At 43.4% G+C, this 19,755-nt stretch overlaps 1 protein-coding gene across 1 annotated transcript in view; it reads left to right on the top strand.

The window, feature by feature from the left end:
- Positions 1–19,755, top strand: part of SFI1 (SFI1 centrin binding protein) — a 597,461-nt gene that overhangs the window by 209,130 nt on the left and 368,576 nt on the right. The window contains exons 8-11 of the mRNA XM_086942824.1: positions 7,306–7,462; positions 9,499–9,660; positions 10,432–10,502; positions 15,155–15,247. Coding sequence (XP_086798950.1) covers positions 7,306–7,462; positions 9,499–9,660; positions 10,432–10,502; positions 15,155–15,247 — 483 coding nt within the window. The remainder of the gene's footprint in view (positions 1–7,305; positions 7,463–9,498; positions 9,661–10,431; positions 10,503–15,154; positions 15,248–19,755) is intronic.

The following is a 19,755-nucleotide window of genomic DNA, read 5'->3' as shown; positions in this document are numbered from 1 at the left end:
GAATCTGTTTAAAATGGGGACATGTCCGGTAAATGAGCAGCTTGTGAGATAGACGGGTGCTCGCAGTGCCGTCAATATATCACCTGAGTAATTTGTGGATGTCAGAAGCATGCACTTGTGAGACGTTTTTACTTCCTCGGCAATGCCTGTTCATTCCTCGGGGGCAGTTAGTAAATGAGGCCTAGTGATTAGGTGTGCAGTTAACAAGATGGATTTTTTGTGCAGATGGCAAAGCGAATCGGTGGCGCTGAGATGGGACTGCGGGCACGGGAGTAAATGGGCACCCAAGTTGAGGGCTTTCTGATGGCATCAATACAGAGATACAGTAATGCTTAGAGGAACACCTCGTAAAAATCTGGAATTGCTGCTCTGTCTTTTTCTCAGAGGTATTGTGTCAGACCAGCAAGGGGCTCCAGCTTCCAAATACACAGGGCAGAACGAATCGCCATTCACCCCTGGTGGTTTGGTTAAATGCAGGGCGTGGGGGGGGGGGAGGTCGGAATTGTTACTGGAGGTTACTGCATATGCCAGGCGGCACCACCATGATGTCCAGGCACTAACTGTGTGCCAAACTCAAAACCCCTATTGAAATAGCACGGCAGACTCGGAACGGAAGAGGTCCATGCGGTAAGTCGTGAGGGGGTGACACCATGAGTTACCTGCACCGGGTGACACCAACCCTAGTGACGCCACTGCCACCTATAATCTCATGCGCCCTCTATCCTAACCCCTACTACGTATATTCCGAGGCTGGGAGATAACAGACGAGCGTGCATGTGGCTTTCAGAGGGACATTCCATTCTGCCGCAGTTCTTTCAGAGTGCTGCTACCTCTGGGGTGTACGGATCCCTGCGAGGTCCCCTCTTAAATAGGAACGGCCCCTCCAGGTCTCTACTATGTGTCACGGCTGTGAGCAGGGCCTGATTGCTTGAGGGAAAGAAACCATGGCCCAGGGACCCAGCTGAGCCTTCGGAAAAAAGTCGAATATTTAGTTGCTGCTCTGCCTGTCACTGCAGTTTCTCTTAAAGATGACCGCAGGATGGCCGCAGCATGACACCAGGAGTGCGAACTTGGGGGGGGACAACGCTGCCTCCAAGACGTGGGAATGTGGACTCCGCTCACTGGTCCTTATACTAGCGCCAAGAAGTACACACTGCTTGGGTTGACCGGTGCCACACCAAAGTGCGCTCTAATGAGGTAAGGAACATCTTTAGCTGTCATTTCCCGCATGTAATGATCTAGAGTTGCATATAGTAACAAGTATAAATAGCTATTAAACCATGTGGAGGATTAGAGCAATGACGAGTTGATTGATTCCACATGCGTATATTCAACAGAGAACTTGTCTGCATTAAGCATTTATAATTCTAGTTTTTAAGGCAATGGACACGGTTCTTGCTTCAGGGTGCCCTCTAGCGGCTGCAGTCTAGATCTTTTACTATATGCCGCTACCTTCACACGTAACATGACCAGCGGCTATAAACAAGAACGTGGAAATGATGACACCATATTTCTAATACGCAGAGAGCTGGGGGTGATCAAGAGCGCAGATGAGAGAGTAACTCCATGGATAAGAGATGTACTTCAGTACTCCCTAAAGTGAGCAGTACACAAAATGCGGCCATAGGCTGGTCTGTCTAAAAGTAATACACTTTACTCCGTGAGGTAACGTGGGAGCGAGCCTTGCTCTTCACGTGTAGCGGCCAGGGTCGGACTGGAACAGTAAATAGGCCCGGACATCAAAGTAAATGTGGCCCACGTTACAGAATCAGATAGCTAAAGATTGGCCCACGTAGGTTTAAACCTGTGAAGTCACGCTCTGTAGGTATTTTACAACGTATGGTAGACTGTCAGCATTTGTGCTTGCTACAGGCAACGTTTGCGGTAATATCAGGCAAATCTACAGTAAAAAAAAGAAATCGCCAAACTCCAAAACAGAACAGGCCTACAAACAGTCAAACAACCGACCCACACACACACTGACCTGTCAGACCACCCCATCTGGCACTGCATGATTGCCCCATGGGTTAGTCCGACCCTGTAGTGGGCCAGGGCTGTGGCGACTTTATTAGCAAAATATTGATGTTGTTGCAAAGCAAGGATTGTACTTAACAGATGGTCACATAGGACCCTGTTAATGAATAATCCATTATATGCCTGTATGTTGTTTGTACGTGTTTCCAATACGACTGCTCTGTTAATAATATATCTGTTCTATCCCTGTATTGTGTTTGTTTCTGTTTCCAATAGGATTATAAAGGCAGCATGCAAGCAGACTCCATTGTCTTGTAGGGGTCGACGTGATTAGAAGAAAAGTCACCCAATGTCTCTCTAATCTGCATAGAATAGGGCTCTGTGTGTGTGTGGGGCTCTGTGTATGTGGGGCTCTGTGTGTGTGTGTGGGACTTGCTGTGTGTGTGTGTGTTTGAGGGGCTCTGTGTGTGTGGGGGGGGCTCTGGGTGTGTGTGGGGGGGGCTCTGGGTGTGTGTGGGGGACTCTGGGGCTCTGTGTGTGTGTGTGTGGCTCTGTGTGTGTGGCTCGGTGTGTGTGGGGGGGGGCTCTGTGTGTATGTGCGTGTGTGTGGGGGGGGGGCTCTGTCTGTGTTTGTGGCTCTGTATGTGGCTATGTGTCCGCGGCTCTGTGTCTGCGAATACTCTCTACTACTCTCTAATGCTCACCTATTGCCATTGTAAATGACAATACCATTTATTTATGTTTAAAAAAAAAAGGAATAAAAAAAATGTCATGAACAATGCCAATAGCTCTACCTTTAATAATGCTGAGACCATTGCATTGTAAATGCTTGTTTGGTCTTGCCTTAAGACTGCTTTTAGCTTTCAGTTGTCGAGGACCCATTCTGGACAATTACCTTACTTACAGTTTGCTTGGGTCAAGACTTTGCTTACCATTGGTTGTCTTTCTTGTCAATCTCATTTGCTTGCTTCTTATTCAGTGTTTATCTTTTCCACTTGTCCTGCCCCAGGAGCATAGTTTCTTTGCCATCCCTTTGATTGGATGTCTTATTCCACAGCTCCACTTCAGGGAACTATTGTTTTCTATTTCTTGCAGCATTCCATATGAGTGCATATGTTTTCTTGCTCTCTCCCTAGTGTGATGCTTTCCCACTCTATATATTGCTCCACACTTGCAACGCCCATCTGTTTGATCCCCCCATCCGCTTGATCCCCCCATCCGCTTGATCCCCCCATCCGCCATGCTCTGTTTTGTATTTCTTTACTTCCTCCCCCAGCCAACTCCTGTTATTCCATCTCCCATTGTTCCCATTGCTCTTTGGCAAAAAGTATAACTCCTCCTGTTCCAAAATTGCAACTCCCAACATCTACACAGTCTAATTCTTTTTACATTGTTTTTCTCATTTTATTTTAGTCTGTGCAGGACTTCCAAGCTGCAATTGTAAGTTCACTTTGACACACAGTTTTTAAGTTATCGCTCCAAGATGGATATCTTCCAACTAATAACAATAAAATAGAACTAAAAACAACACCGACGTAGAGTCATTACAAATTTGTGTTAATGCATCCATGTGCCTACATGGTCACAATAGGGCCCTGTAGTATAATGCAGCATACATGTGCATGTGTGATGATTCATGCATGCATGTACATCAATGAGCTTTTAAAATACATTTTGCTGAGGCTTTCAGTGCCCTCCTCTCCTTTGTTTCCTGTTCCTTTCCTTGGTCTCACCATTTCTCTCTTATCACCCTTTCCCTTCTCAACCCTCTCTCTCACACTGTTCTGTTTTTGATGCATTCCTCTTCACTTCACTCATCTTGCTTTTTACATTTTATTTGTGAAGCTTTATAAAGATCAAACCAGACCAAAATGTTGGTGTCAGAGCACTGTACAGCCTAACAAATGGCATCAAATATACAAGAAGCAAAATATAGAATATACAGCATGAAAAGATATTGCAAAGAGACATAGTGAAAACACCAGCAAAGAAATCAAATTGGCATGGATAGTCGCCTCAGATAGGAAGGAGAATATTCAGTAGTCACATTTTTACTTCGTTTTTGAAAAGTGTATGAAGGGATGGTACTGATCTCTGGGGGAAGAGAGTTCCAAATTTCTTGGAGCAATTCCAGAGAAAGTTCTCCTATAGGTTTTTTTGTGTGAAATAGTTGGGGTTTCAGCTGTTGGGAGCATGTACTACAAGAAGCTCTATTCCTTCCGGATAGAACCAGTTTCTGAGCCAGGTAGCGAGGAGTGTTGTGATGGATGGCTTTGTATGCGCGTATCAAGAGGGAGAGGGAGGACTAGAAAGCTAGTCCGAGTCCCCTGGTTTATATGTGTTATCAAAAGAGACTAGCTTAAATATGACCAATATTGTTAGGACTCAGATTAGATTTGTCATAGGCACCTCGTTGGTGAGTTCATGGAGCCCTCCCCCAGCAACCTAGTTGGTGGCATGCTTCATCATCGGGCCCACCCATTGACACCTAATGTGTCCCGGGTGTGCTGCGACGCCTGATTACAGCGGAGCTGGTATTATTACTGAGAGTGCAATGTGAGGTGTAAAGTGAAGTGTGAATTAAAACGGCTTGGCTAGGGTCCCAGTACCCGAGGGTAAATACAATTTTAATAACTGGGCCCCCGTCAGCGGTTAAATAAAGGCTTGGGGGTGTTTAAGGGAGGCGAGTTACTACCCCCTACATCCATCGGTTGGTCGACATGTTTCAGCCAGTGCCTTAAATTATATCTTGTTTTCCTCAGGACCTTTTTAAAATAGAGTGTAGTGCAGGTTAAAAAAGGAGTGTAATCCAGGCTATGTATTACACTCACTAAGGTGTTTCTCTAAGTGTGAGAGGGGATTCCCTTCTCATATATGCCTGTACCGACAACATTGAAGACATAGACAAAACATGTAAGAAAAGGAGAGTCAAATTGGCGTCTTCGCCACATAGTCATATACATAGAATGCCGAATCTACAGTGCTCAGTGGGTAGACTACAGTCGGCAAAGGTGTAATGGCACTGGTGGTACCATTATTGTGATAATCGCAAATATTTGGGGGTGGTGTCGCTAAAACACGAGTATCACACATATGCATGAGGTACAAAGTGTGATGGGGCGTAAGTAAACATTCTTATGCTTAGATTTTGCAGCCAATGCTTCCAGGAGTGAAGCGGTAAGGGGTTGACCCTGTAGGCAGATAATGTTGGCCACTGGGAGTTGGAGACCTGTAAGGAGGGAAAAGCGCTTACCCAAGGTTTGTTGCTTGGAGGTTGTCATACTCACAGCTTTTCTGGTCAGGGCCTGCCTTGTACCAGTTGCACCGTCCTCGTACTCCGGTAGAAAGAGCTGGTGTTTTTTGCTCGTTTTTATATGCTTGTTAATTGGATTAACTATCGGCACCTGTAGTGGGGAGTAAGAGTAGAAAGACTTCCCCGGGTGTGTCCCTAGCTGTCTGCTCATGGGCGGTGGAAAGAGACTAATTTCTAGCGCATGCGCGGGTCTGTTTGTGTCTATTGCGCATGAGCGGCGGTGAGACACTAGTTATTGGTGCACGGCGACTGTGGGTCTAACACGGTAGAGCATGTGCCGTGTTGAACGAGGTGGACCCTTGTAGTGGTATGCAATCTGTCACTATCAACAGGGCGCGCTTGGCATTTCAAGGAGATAGTGGTCAGTAATTAGTTAGGTGCATGAACCGGGGCATAGTGTAATGGATCAGCACAGGTTGCCGTAGGAGCGGGAGACTATAGCTGGGTATGGCAACTTGTCACAACCCGATGTGGGTTGGGTACTGTTAGGGGAAGTAGCCTCAGTTGAGTAGGAGTTCATAGGTCAACTGGGTTAAATGGGTACTTTTAAAGGCCTCTGTGTAGAGGTTTACGTCAGCATGTCACCGAGTTCCAAGGAATCGCATCGTTCAGGCCATTAGTTTTTGAGGAAATGCGGTAGATCCAACGCTGTTCTTTGCTCATCAGTCTTTTCTCATTGTCTAATGCCTGCTCAGGGATTTGTTCGATGACTGTCCATGTGAAGTCATTGGGGGAATGGCCGTGGGTGATGAAGTGGTTGGTTAATTTACTGATGTTTTTCTTGCACCTAATGGTGCTTCTGTGCTCAGTGACCCTAGTGCGTATTTTGCGGGTGGTCATGCCGATATAGCGGAGACCACAGGAGCAGGTGAGGAGGTAAATGACATTACGTGAGTTGCAGTTGGTGTGGCTGCGTTCTGTCCACACTTTGTTGGGTTCTAGGGTAAGAGTTTTGGTGTGGGTGGTTAAGTGACACACACTGCAATCATTGCAGGGGTAGTGACCAGTTACTTTTGGGAGGCCCCATGCATTCAGAATGGTGTTCGGTTCATGTGTGTTCTGCGTTTTGGGACGGGTGTTAACTAGTTGGTCCTTCAAGTTATTGCTTCTCTTGTACGCAAAACATGGTATGTCCCACTGCCTCTGGCCAGAATTCAGGATCTTCCAATTCTTCTTAATGAGTTTGGCAAACTCATTGGATGCTGTGTTGTACTTAGTGACGCAGGTGATGGGTTGTTCCTGCTCCTCTTTGGGTATGGTTTCAAGGAGGGCCTCTCTATTCTGGTTCCTGGCATTCTTCCTGGTTTTGGAGATGATGGCTGGTGGGTAGCCCCGGGCCTCCAGTTTCTTGGATTGTTCAGCGGACTGTTTTTTATAGTCTGCTATATCACTGCAATTCCTGCGTATTCGTAAGAACTGCCCGAAGGGAAGGTTCTCCCTTAGCGGGCGTGGGTGGAACTTGTGAAGTGGAGTAAGGAATTTCTGGCCGTGGGTTTATAGTGGGTTGTGGTGGTGAGTCTGCCATCTTTGACTGTTATGTTTAGGTCCAGCAAAGCAAGTTGCTTTGCTCTTTTTGTGTTTTTTAAGGCACTTTCTCTTTTTGCATGAAGTGATACCTTCCATCCCCATATCTGTATCCCAGCTCTTATCCTCAGTCTTTCCTTCTTGTATCTTGAATAACCACTGCTTGTTGCAGGTTTCCTTCTAAACACCCTTCTGGTCCCCCATATTTTTCATGGTCCTCCTATATCCCCTTGGATATGTTGTTTTGTCATCTTCACATCTAATTTATTTTGTGAAGTGCTTCATCTCTCCACCACAGCTTGGAATTGTCATTTCAAGACAATCCAGCATTGACCACTGGTCACTCTACAAGAAGATTGCCCAGTCTCCTCCATGACCTTATTTTGTTGTTGAGTCTGCCTTGCATATCTCTTGTGTCAATTCTATTGTAGCTCAGTCTCCCCACACCCCTCGTTCCCCTGCTTATGTCTCCATTGCTCTTTCTTTTGTTTCAGGCCTGGCTGCAGTGGACTGAGCACTGTCGGCAGGTCCAGAGGTGCAAGCAACAAGTGGCCCAGGCAACGAAGCATCACAGTCTCCATCAGCAGAGGCGGACATTACTGGCCTGGAAGCGATACATGCAGATCCGCAAAGAGAAGCACCAGCAATACCGTAAGTCCTAGCCCCAGAGACCTTCCCTCATAAGTGCTCCAAGTGCTTTAAGAAGTGCAGAAAATATTATTGAAATATGCATGTACCTGTGATGAACCAACTCCCCAAAATACCTTCTTTGTATAGTGCTTCATATTAATGGTTATGGGTATCTTAGTTCTTCAATGAAAAGGTGTTCTCTTTATCCAGTTTAATGGAAATGAATTTACAGATCTTGAAAGATTGAATACTAAGGGCCTAATTTATATATTGGTGGTTCAAGTTTGCGCTATATAAAACTTTATAAATAAATAAATACATTTATACTTCATTGTAACGGCGATGGAGTTTACATACCGCCAACATATTGGTCTGACCGCCCGATTTAGATGCGTGCAGACCATAGTTTTGGATGTACTGGTGACTATTCCATCACCACTATTACCAAACCTCTCCCACAGAGGAAGGACTGTCAGATAAATTACTGTATGTGTGCCCAGCCAATCAGGATGGGTGGACATATAGTCATTCATGTATAGGTCGTCACCACATGCAAACCCTGGTGATGAGGGACAGTAAACTGGTAATAGGTCTCACCTTGGCATGGGAGATGCAGAGGCGGCTCTTCTGCTATGGCGGAGTAGGGTCGCCCCCCTGCTCGCAGAGACAAACGGAAAGTAAAATGATTATCATTTTATTTTCCGGCCTGTAGCCGAGTCTTGGGGGGGCCGGGGGGGGCACAGCACTGCAGCAGGGGGAGGAGGGCTGGCGGCCCTGCTGTCAGTGCGCATGATGTTTTGGCCAGCCGTCTTAGGACGCCCAAACCGCCGTGCACACTGGCATCTCTCCGACCAGCTGTGTGGCTGGGTGGAGAGTCAAGCAGGCACAGGCTCCCGATGGAGCGCAAAAAAGCCTGTTCCACCCAATCCTGACACTGATTTTATAAGTTTGAGAGCAGCATCTGGATTGGCCGTAGGGGAGTCAGGGAGCTTCAGATTGTGCCCAGAGGAGCTGAAGATCGGCAAGCAGAAGGCCGGCAGGTAAGTTTTTTTTTTTTTGGTTTCGTTACATCCTTCACCCCCGCGCAGCCCCACCTCATTATCCTCACAACCAGCCGCGACTGGGAAGAAGTGTTTAAGCATCCGTCAGGTTGTTTTTCTGTAATTGCCTGCTTTCTTACATCTGTGTTCTGCTCCCGGTCTAGTTGTGTGTCTGCAAAAGACTTTAAATTTGTTTGCCAGCAATGTCCTTTTGAGCACTATGGCATAGATGCATCAAGCTAAACACCGCTCGCAAAGGAGCAGATTCTCAGAATCTGCCCCTTTGCAACCAGTATTTTTGCATTTGGGATCCATCATTCCAAATGCAAAAATTGCAATTAAAGAAATCGCAAAATTGCGATTACTTGAATTGCTATTGCATTTAAGGAATCTTAAATTGAGATTCCTTAAATGCAATGCATTAAAGTTAAAAATGTAGCGATTTCGCTAATAGGGGGAGCAAATTACCATGAAGTTGAACTTCATGGTAATTTGCAAAAAGTTTAAAAAATGCACTAAAGTGCATTTTTCAAAGTTCCATTTTACACACAATCATGCCCTTAGGGCATGTGTGTGTGCAAGATGTACCCATATGCAGATTTCAGGAGTGCAACAGGGTGTCCTTTTGACACCCCGGCACCCTTGAAATTGCAATCTCAATTTGCGATTCTCTAATTGAGAATCGCAAATTAAGATTGTCTCCCCATTCATTCCTATGGGCCTAGGCCCATAGGAATGAATAGGGAGGTATTCCTTAATTGCGACTCGCAATTTGCGAGTCGCAATGAAGGAATTTTAAGAAATCGCTATTTTTTTAAGCGAGTTCTTCATGCAGTGCATTTTGCAATTCCTTATTAGCGAATCCTTATTTTTCGCTAATAAGGACTCGCAAAATGGATGCTTGATGAATCTATGGGTATATGATTGCCCGCCCTATCTAGCGTTATTTCTGTGCCTAGCCGCCGTGGTCCAGGTCTTTTTACCGGTCTGGCTGTATGTTGTTTTTCCTCCTTCTAGAGCTGGCCCGGCGGGTGTACTCAGACTCTCTGACTCAGCGCTGTTTCTCAGACTGGCTCTGTGCCTTGAAGCATCGGAGAAGCGTCCGTGCCCATCAGGAGCGCATGGACGTCCTGGCGTCACGCTTTGTCTGTCGGAGAGCGCTCAGCCACTGGAAGCACTGTATCCTTCACACTGACCGAAAGGCGGCAGGGACTGGCGTGTGACTGTGTCTGGAGACTAAAGGTCAGCTAATCTCATCTATGTGTGTATGAAAGCATCGACGTATGGACTGAATGTATCTACAGAGGAGATTATGGTCTGTGTTTGAATAAAGCGCCGCTATTATTGCGGTCGGGGGAATACATGAGGCAACATTAACACAATTCTCTCCACCCCATGACCTTCTCTTCTTCATTCTTTCTTTCCTTTCATTCTTTCTTTTGTTTCTTTTCTTTTGTTTGTTTGTTTCTTTTCTTTCCTTTTCATTCTTTCTTTCCATTCTTTCCTTTTCTGTCCTCTTCATTCTTTCCTTTTCTTTCCTCTTCATTCTTTCCTTTTCTTTCCTCTTCATTCTTTCCTCTTCATTCTCTTTCTTTCATTCTTTCTTCCTTTCATTCTTTCATTCTTTCTTTCGTTTTTATTCTTTCTTTCTTTCCTTTTCATTCTTTATTTCCTTTTCATTCTTTTCATTCTTTCCTTTTCATTCTTTTCATTTTTTCTTTTTCATTATTTAATTCCTTTTCATTCTTTCTCTTTCTTTCCTTTTCATTCTTTTCTTTTCATTCTTTCTTTCCCATTAGATAACACTTGTGATTGGTGCAGCTTGCGCTACGGAGAGGGGTTTGGAGGATAGGCGGTAGGGCATGAAAGAAGGGTGCACCCTTCACAACCTGATACGGAAGGTTAGGTCAGAACTGTTTATAATGAAGTGTATTCCTAAATCTGGCTTAGATCTGGTGACGCAGTCTGAAGAGCGCTCACTCTGGGTGCAAGCCGAGAGATACCACCGGCGCCATCTGCTGGTAAGACATTAATGTGAAACTGAAATAACACATAATGGACCTCATCATGGCTGCCTGTTGGTACCCGACTGACACCGGACCATTATGTAAACCTGATAGATTGAATATTGCCATTTCAAATTTGGCTGATAGTGGCACTTTTAGTTCATAGCTGTAATTGTGTTGTAAATATGATGATTGTTGACAACGTGGCTGGTGATGTGAAGGGGTGCACCCTCGATTTCTGTATTTCCCCAAACATGGTAGCCTCCCAGTGTCCTTGCCCAGGCATACTTTGTGTGTGGACTCACCTAATGCCAGACCACCAGCATGCAGCCAGGACTGGGCCTCACTGTGTGCTGCAGCGCAGTCATGCACCGGACAGTGAGCCTTACCCCTGTCATTGCACAGACATGCAACATGCGTGGCCTCACCTCGTACCACACTATGAGTATACATGGGGCATTGAGTCTCACCCAATCCAACATTTCAGGCTTACGCTTTACTGTGGGTTGCACATTCTCACATTTTCTTGTGTGGTGGCCTACATTTAGGGGTATATGCTCCAATGTTACGTGAGGGGTAGGGGTCTGTCGGGAGTGTTTTACGTTAATCCTACTGTGTTCCCACATCTAACACTAAAATCCAGTTTGTCACATGTACTACATTCACAATAAACTCAGAGACAGAAGTCTCTTAGGATGAAAACAGGGTCCTTCAGCAACCAGGCAGGGGATTCCCAAGAATTGTCTTCGCATCCTCTTCTCTCTCTTTCAAGTGTGCCCCAATTGTTACATCTGGCTCAACAGCCCTGTCAGCAGTATTTAAGTGTGGTGTTGCAGGATGTCAACAGCCCACACTCTGAACGTTGATAGGTGGCAGAGTCTTATGCTAATTAGCCTTCTGAAAGTTCATATAGGTAAACCGTAACTTTCTAAAAGTCATTTTTCCTTAATATTTATTAAAAATATGACTTTGCCAATGAGTTGGGTCTTAATACCTATTAAAAATAGTTGTAAATTATTTTTTTCTATTTGATCCCATTCCGGAGATACCGTATTAGTGTTTTAATCTGTATTCTGGTTTTCTACATAGGACAGGTAAACCTGCTACATTGAAAATAGATTTTTGGGCCTTGTTACTGTAGACCTGGTAAGATTACTTTTCTAGACCTCTCACTTTTAAATACCATGAACCCTATTGTGTCACTGCAAGGCTTACATAGGGGTGATTTATTAATATTTATGAGTAAGGTTTCCTCCTGCCAAAAAGGGGTATTTTGGATTGAACTGCAGGGTTTATACTGCAGCCCTCACGCTACACAGGGTTGGCCTGAAACCGTGTTTGCCCTGCTATTCTAGTAGACAGCACAATAGGTGCTGCAGTCCATTATTTGTATTTAACTTCCAGGTTCAATGAGCACTTTCTAATCCATATGCTAGGGACTTATAGGTAAGTTAAATGTATTGTGTAGCAGGGGTTAAAGTTCACAGAGTTCTAAAGAGAGCAAAAATACAGGGTCCAGCAAAAGGTGAGCAATCTGCGGTGAGAAGGCAGACTCCTACAGAGGGATACCCTGTTTCTTTCATAATGTGAACTACAATTTTATTTTCAAATGTGCACATTAGACTATAACTTGGTCTGTGTTTCAGCACTTTTTATTTATTTTATTTATTTTGCGTGTTTGTACCGCGCTAGGATCACTTCCCGAAGGAGTATCTCCGCGCCTTTGGCAGCCAAAAAAGCAACTAGCGGACCCTAACCATAAACATAAGTCAATTTTGAAAAAGGAATGTCTTTAATTGCTTCCTAAAAGGAAGGTGGTCCTTGCACTGTCTCAAATACAGTGGGAGGCTGTTCCACAAAGTTGGACCAGCAACCGTAAGAGATCTTCCCCCTTGTCTCACTTTGCTAAATTTTGGAATCTGTAACAATGCCTGCTCACTGGATCTCAAAGAGCGTGTCGGTGTATACCAGGAGAATTTATTAATCAGATATGCTGGACCATTTCCCTGTAGACACTTATGCATTGTACAGCAGATCTTAAACTTCACCCTCTGTTTGATGGGTAACCAATGCAACTTCTCCAAAAGGGGTTTAGACGGGGTGCGAGAGGGCTTGTTCAGGACCAGACGGGCAGCAGTATTCTGGACTACCTGGAGTCTAGAGATTACCGCTTCATTTGTTGACAACAACAGCCCATTGCAGTAGTCCAAGCGACTCAATACTAGGGCCTGCACCAAGGTTCTCCTAGTAGAGTCAGGTAGTAAAGGGAAAACCTTTCGTAGCATCCCGATGATATGGAAGCAGGAGCCCACCACTTGATTGCTATGATGTTTTAATGAAAGCTCCTGATCAAGTCGGACGCCAAGGTTTTTCACTACCTGCTTGGGTTCTGGAGCCGGGCCAAGATCTTGAGGCCACCAGTCTGGGGTCCACAGAAGTTTGGCCTCACCGAACAGCATCACCTCCGTTTTTGCAACATTACACTGCAGGAGGTTAGATGCCATCCAGTTTGCCACCGCCTTCATCCCCTGGGCAAAGGGAAAGTAAAAGGCTAATTCCATTTATTGTGATTCGGAAGGTTGTTCGGTTGAAAGATTTTAAGACTTTTTCCCCCAAGTCTCTTTAGAATCTCAAACCGTATTTGATTAACAGTGGTGTGCCATACTGAGGATAAAAACCCAATCTAATCAATTTTCCCACTTATAGTCTCCAAAAATTAAACTGTAATTTAAATGTCCTGGAAGTTGAGTTTTTGGTGTCCTTGACATTTGAGTATTTTTGGAAAATAATTTGATTTTAAACTAAAACCTTTGTCAACCAAGTAAAAAAAATATATGTATCTTATTTTTGGAATTATTTTTCCTACTACCAAAACCCTTATGCTGCCTTTTGACATCCATTAAGCTTAAGCCTCACTCAATGTCACCGTGCAGACAGACTTCGATCAATGCCCCTTACCCACTATCACGCCATAAACATAAACTGAACTACACGAAAAGTGCCTGTCCCAATGTCAATTCCAAAACTAAATTTCTTTATAAAGGCAAACGCAAAGTTTTGTGTTTTCACCAGTATTTTTATTTAACCGGATCTTTTGAATTTTTAGTTTTCACTTTGCAGCACATTTATATTGTTGTTTAATCCTTTGATGTATGTTTTGTTTTATTTGCTAATATCAGAAATGTGAATAGTGTTTTGTGATTCATGTGTGATGTATATTTGATGTAAATTGTACAGCATTTCCTTTTAATATATAAATGTGTTGCAAAGTGAAAACAAAAAATTCAAAAGATACGGTTAAATAAAAATACCGGTGCAAACACAAAAATTAGCCGTTGCCTTTATAAAGAAATTTCGTTTTGTAATTAACATTGGGACTTTCCGTGTTGTTGAATTATAAGGCCCAGCCTATCCCATGCCCAGAAGGGTCTAACTCCAAAGCTTTATAAACATAAATTGAGCATGCGCCTCACCCACTGAAACAAACAAGTGTATCCCAAGGAGTAAGATCTATTCAGTATGTAGGAATTCTTTGTATAACGCAAACCTAGCCAAAATAGGGTGAAGTACTGTTCAGTGTCAAATGCAAAGGTGCAGCCAACAAGTGATGGGAGCAGTAGCTGGTTTGTAGACTGTTACTGCATCGTAATGAAGTGCTCTTTAAAGAGTTTTCGGAACCCAGTTGTAGGCTAAGCAGTTAGCTTTCATAGTGGCTGATACCCACTCTCATACTGATGCCGTATGTTGAGCTCTGGTTTGAACCATTTTAAATAAATAGGCTCATACCATGTAGAAGGTCCCATGAGGTACTAAAACTCGAGTTTTTTTTTAGTAGTCATCTGCACCCAGTTTTAATTATGTTTTATATTAAGCATGGGCCATAGCATTGTAAATAAACCGGTGTAACTCCTGTAGAGGGTCCCATGAGAAACAAAAATATAGGCTTGTATTGAGAATTGATCTGGACCCGTTTTCGTGCGCTGAGAAACGTTGAGCGTGTGGCACAACCGTAAATATGCAGGGGTACACTAAGCAGTTGGTCCAAACAGTGTAATACCAAGGCACAGACCATGCTACATGCATGCATACACGGAGCATTGGCTTCACTCAATAGAGGAGAATGCTACTTCGTAGTTCCCATTCATTGTGAAAGCACAGTCAAAAATTGGACATTGCCCGTTACCTAGTTTGAGTGTACTGGCATTGATTTGAGCAAGGGCATCACTGATTTGAAGAAGATAAAAATAAGCACTCGTACACCAAGACAATGGGTCTGGTCCTGTGTCCGATACAGACATCCTTTGAGCAGTGGTCCAACAAAGTATCATAATGCACACAAAGGGGCTTTAAGCTCATTGTCATGGTGCAGTGTACGCTGGACCTAGTGTCTGGTCATTCTTACCCCTGTGTTAAAGCCTCCAGGCCCAGTTTGCTGTCAACCCTTGAGTATACCTTCCATGAATCCACTCATTTCCCAAACACGACAACAATCTCCCAATCCTGTACTTGTATATCTAGCGTTTAAGTCCATACTTCAAATTGGAAGAGTAACACCAGAGGTCCAGGAATGAAAAGCATTGTTACATGCAAACCACGCCCTGTTGTATATGCTATGTCGCCATCGAGGCATGAATCTTTTCACCCTTAATTCTTCTCTGTCTTTGCAGTGCATTTGTTTCAGCGCCCTACGGAAAAACATTGCCCACGCTCGCATGCAGCAAATCCGAAGAAACCTGGCTCTGCAACAGTATCGGATCATGGTGGGAGTAGTTTCACCTTTATCCCTGTTTTCTTCCCCTGCTTGTGCTTTTCAGCCAGTCTACTTTACGCTCAAAAGTTATGCCCCTTGTTACTTTTCACCCCTATTAGAATTGCTTTCTGAAAATCCCACTTACTTTTTCCACTTGTTTTGTTCACCATTTATTCACATAAATGATAATACTTCTGTTCTTTCAGTCAACAAGCGCTGTAAATATTAGGTGCTATTGTGGTGTATCATAGGATCTTCATTGATAGTCATGAACATAGAAATATTCCCACCTGTGTGCAGGGATCCTGGAACATTCCATATCCATTTAGTTGGATATACATTTAAAAGAGGTGAGACCTGGGAATTTCTATTGCTGTTACCACCTATATCGCTAATTTCTTTCTCAATTTGCAGTTTTACTCCTAAGATAGTATAGCGGCCTCTCAGTGGTACTGTACAGACTATATCCTAATTTCAAAGTTGAAAAGTTGAATAGAGGAAAAAAGTGGTCTGGTAGGCAGAAGGTAAAGAGCAGCTGATAAGAGACAGCAACTTTCACATCCCAGAATGCTTTGACAGCCTCCGTTCTGTTTTTCCGGCTCATGCTAACTGGATATCTGAAAATGTACCTCTTTTTATTTTACTCGAATATCTGAGGTTTTTTACCTCACACTTTTAAATTGCTTGTCTTTGTTTGACATTTTAAACATGTGTGACTCATTTTTCACTTACTTTTAAACCTTTAAATGGCAATTTTGTGCCAATGCCTTCACTGTTTGTGAGGTGACCTTGTTTATTAGGAAAAAGGCAGCCTTGTAACCACATGATCTGTGTGGTTTGTTTGCCACCCTCACACTCTGTGAAAGACTGTGAATGTTCTAAAAGGTAATAAATGCACACCCTGAAAGACTACGAAGGGATTTGCCTCAGATGCTAGTTTGAAGCGTCTTTGTGGGAGGAGAGAAAATAATGCAGGATGACCAGGGAAATCAGGTCTTACAGTATGACCAGATGCCCCCCTCCAGAGTACTTTCACAGAGGGAGATCCCAAAAAGAGGAATAGGAGACTTCTTCATCACGATTGCTTTTGCCATTTCTGAGACCCCAGATCAATGCCGAAGAAGCCGCTGTCGAAACATAGCACCTTACCAATATGTTGACTATCTAGGATTATCTCCCTGCAGGGTCGTCATTGATGCCAAAAGGTACACTATGCATCAAAGAGAGCGGTCTCAAACAAGCACCAGTGTCAGTCTCTGCCATAGTTTGACGTTGAGGCATATGTCACATGTTTTGACATTGAAGTACATATCCCATCGTTCAGTCTCGCCATTGTTGAAATCGACGTCTTACCATGTGCCTTTGACAGGGTCACCGTCGAGGTTCTTAATGTCTATCATGGCCTCTCAGTCACCAACATCCAAGTAAGTCATATACATTTGTCATCATCTCCAGTGGCTTCTCCTGTTCCTCCACATCACCAAAGATGAAGATTCTGGTTGAGGATCCCCTTCAAGGTGTTACGTTCTCTAGAATATTCTAGTTGCAGGGTTCATATTTCTGACATCCTGGCACCAAGGACTCAATCAGTCAGTCAGAAAAACTTTATTTCGCAAGCACAATGTAGGCATAAAAAGTAAACTATACTAAAAAGAAACATTTGCAGTGTTTCACAACATTACAGAATGGTTAAAAAGTATATAAATGGTAATATAAAAATACCAATTCATAAGTATTTACACAATACAATAAAATCAGTTTAATGTTCGGTATATAATTTTAGCAAATTGTACGTCTCTTTTTTAGTGCAGATAGCAAAGAGAACAACAAACAAAAGGGTCAGGTAATAATTGGAGGTAATAAAGGGCTACACGACACTGTCTGAACTTAATTTTACGCATAATGTGGATAATAAAAAGCTTCCTTTCATCACAATAAAATTTACAGAAAAACAAGAGACGTACGTCATTCTGAGCAGATTGCTGATCACATGGACAAAATGGGAGGTCAGAAACAGTATAAACATTGCGGGTAAAACCCAGCATTAAAGGTATATAATTCCGACGAAATCTCACCAGAATATACCTATGTTGTAGATTAGTGACAAAGGTTAAATATATGGTATTCGTATCCTTTTGCATTATGCTAGGAGAAGTTAAATATATCTTTACTGTTGACAGATTAATATTTTTCGCCTCCCTTATTATCTGCCTATTAGAAAGCAATTGCATTTTTAGGTCATTTGTTGAGATTGAACAACAAGTAATAGGGTCCAAAAAAAGGCGATGTAGCCCAACCGCTTTCAATGTGAATTCAACATAGGTTAACCAGGAGATGTTACCCACCCCATCTAATTTCAGAACATCCTTTATAATGTCTCTTGTTAAGGCAAGGGTCTCTTTTCGCCATACGGAATGCCACATAAGAATCAGCGCCACTGCAATAGTGTCAGTATTGAAAGGAGCTGTCAGTTCTATGTGGCACTTATAGTTGGCACATGAGTTTGGTAAAGATAGAACCCTTTTAAAGAAATTATCTTCCATTATCTGCAGTTTTGCACAATCCTTTGTTCCCCAAAGAGCTGCCACATAGGTGGCAGCAGACAGTCTTTGCTTGATACACTCAATCATTGTGCCAACCCAAAATATAAAACCAGTTTGACTGCAACCCCATACACAACCCACTGAGCAATGTTCGCATAAGATGGGTTTCAGATAATTTTCAGTCCTTCGAGACATGACAAGGATACTAAACACAAAATCCTCTTTCCTAAATGAACAGCACACTCAGGAGTCACTAGAAACGGAGTGTGCATTTTAGAATATTTATTTTAAAAACCGAAATCTAGTTTAGTGCACCTGATATTCGCGGTTACCACAATGAAGATAACATTATGCCCACAAGAACGTTTGAGTAATGTGAACAGTACTGCCATGTATTCTTTAGATCTAATATCTCTGTTTACTACTTCTTGGCAACATACTAATTCTAGCACATTAGTAGCACACTATTAGTAAAAGCCTATTGTGAGTTTTAAAGATGGTTCACATCCCATACCTGATTCCATGGTAACAATAAGTTCTACTTTCAACTCACAAAGACAGCTGTGTGTGCTTGTGATATGCATAGTCAACAGCACTACCAGCCAGACAGATAGTGAAGGCCACTGCCTCCCAGCTCCACTTAAGGCAGTGTACAACTGTGTCTGTCCTTCTTTTGCTTGGCATGAAGATCTTCTCTGACTTTTAGTTCTCTGTGCCTAGTTTTATAAAGTATTCAGGTCTTTGTTAAAAACCTTTGGAATAAACATTCAGCCAGGAATGGCACAACGCCTACTCTTATCTATCTGTGTCTCATTGGAAAGACAACAAATGTAACAAAGTTATCAATCATCTAGAAACTCTTATAATTTCATGATAATAATGAAACATAACATTTATCAAAAGCAGTGATTAACTACCCTGGATATATTCATGTAATCTTGATTATCATTTTTATAGAAAAAGAGCAATATAAAAACGAATGTGCACTTGATTCATCATACATATTTACTTTTGATTAATTATAAGCACATGTGCTTCAGAGAAGGAGATTCCTGGCCCTAAAAGGGCAAAAACAAAACACGACATTTATGACAAGCAACCTTTTGATACCGTCCTGAGATATACATCCATGTCTCCTATTAGAAAGATACCTACTTTGATGTGCCTGGATTGTGGGTGTAGTTACACTCCTTCTGTCTGGAGATTGGATGTCCTCTACTTCCTTGGGGACATTTTCTTCCTTCAATGAGCAGGTTTGTTTGTGCCTTTCAGCCCTTTAGTGTTGAATTTGTTTTTTTTTTTCCATTTTTTTTTTTACCCTCTCCTTTCTATCCAACCAGGCAATCAGTTTCCCGGCTTTGTCTCCAACATCGTACAGCCGTCCCTGCTGCTCTCGACTCATAGATTTAGCAGCATCCGTTACCAGGGCCCTATAATCAAGCTGTTTGAGACTGGGGACGTGCAATTTATCATGAGTAACACCCAACTCCAATTCCCCCTCCAGCTCAGTTATCTCAGCTTCCAGCCGCACCACGCCTCATTCTTACTTTTTTTTGCGCAAGCAATTAACGACAGTGCCTGACCACGGATAACCGTCTTAAAAGCCTCCCACAGCGGACACTGACCCCACGTTTTCGGCAAAATAATGGTCTAGAGACTTAACCAACTCAGCCTGGGTCTTAGGATTGCGGAGATGCCAAGGATTGATCGGAGCCACTCGACCCTCAGAACCCATCTTCATGTCCATCAGAAGCCACAGTGGGGAGTGGTCCGAAATACCCCTGGCCAAGTGTCTGACTTCCCTCACCGAGGCGGCCTGTGCAGCTGGCATCAGAACATAGTCAAGCCTAGCAAGACTACCGTGAGCACCAGAATGAAAGGTGTATTGTGTCTGTCCCGGGTGCATCAGCCTCCAACAGTCTACCAGACCCAGTGTCTCCAAGAAGCCACTCAACCAAGATTGTGATCTCGTGAG

The sequence above is a fragment of the Lissotriton vulgaris genome, chromosome 11 (assembly GCF_964263255.1).
Source record: "Lissotriton vulgaris chromosome 11, aLisVul1.2, whole genome shotgun sequence".
NCBI classification, from domain to species: domain Eukaryota; kingdom Metazoa; phylum Chordata; class Amphibia; order Caudata; family Salamandridae; genus Lissotriton; species Lissotriton vulgaris.
This window is presented reverse-complemented; position numbering and strand designations above follow the sequence as displayed.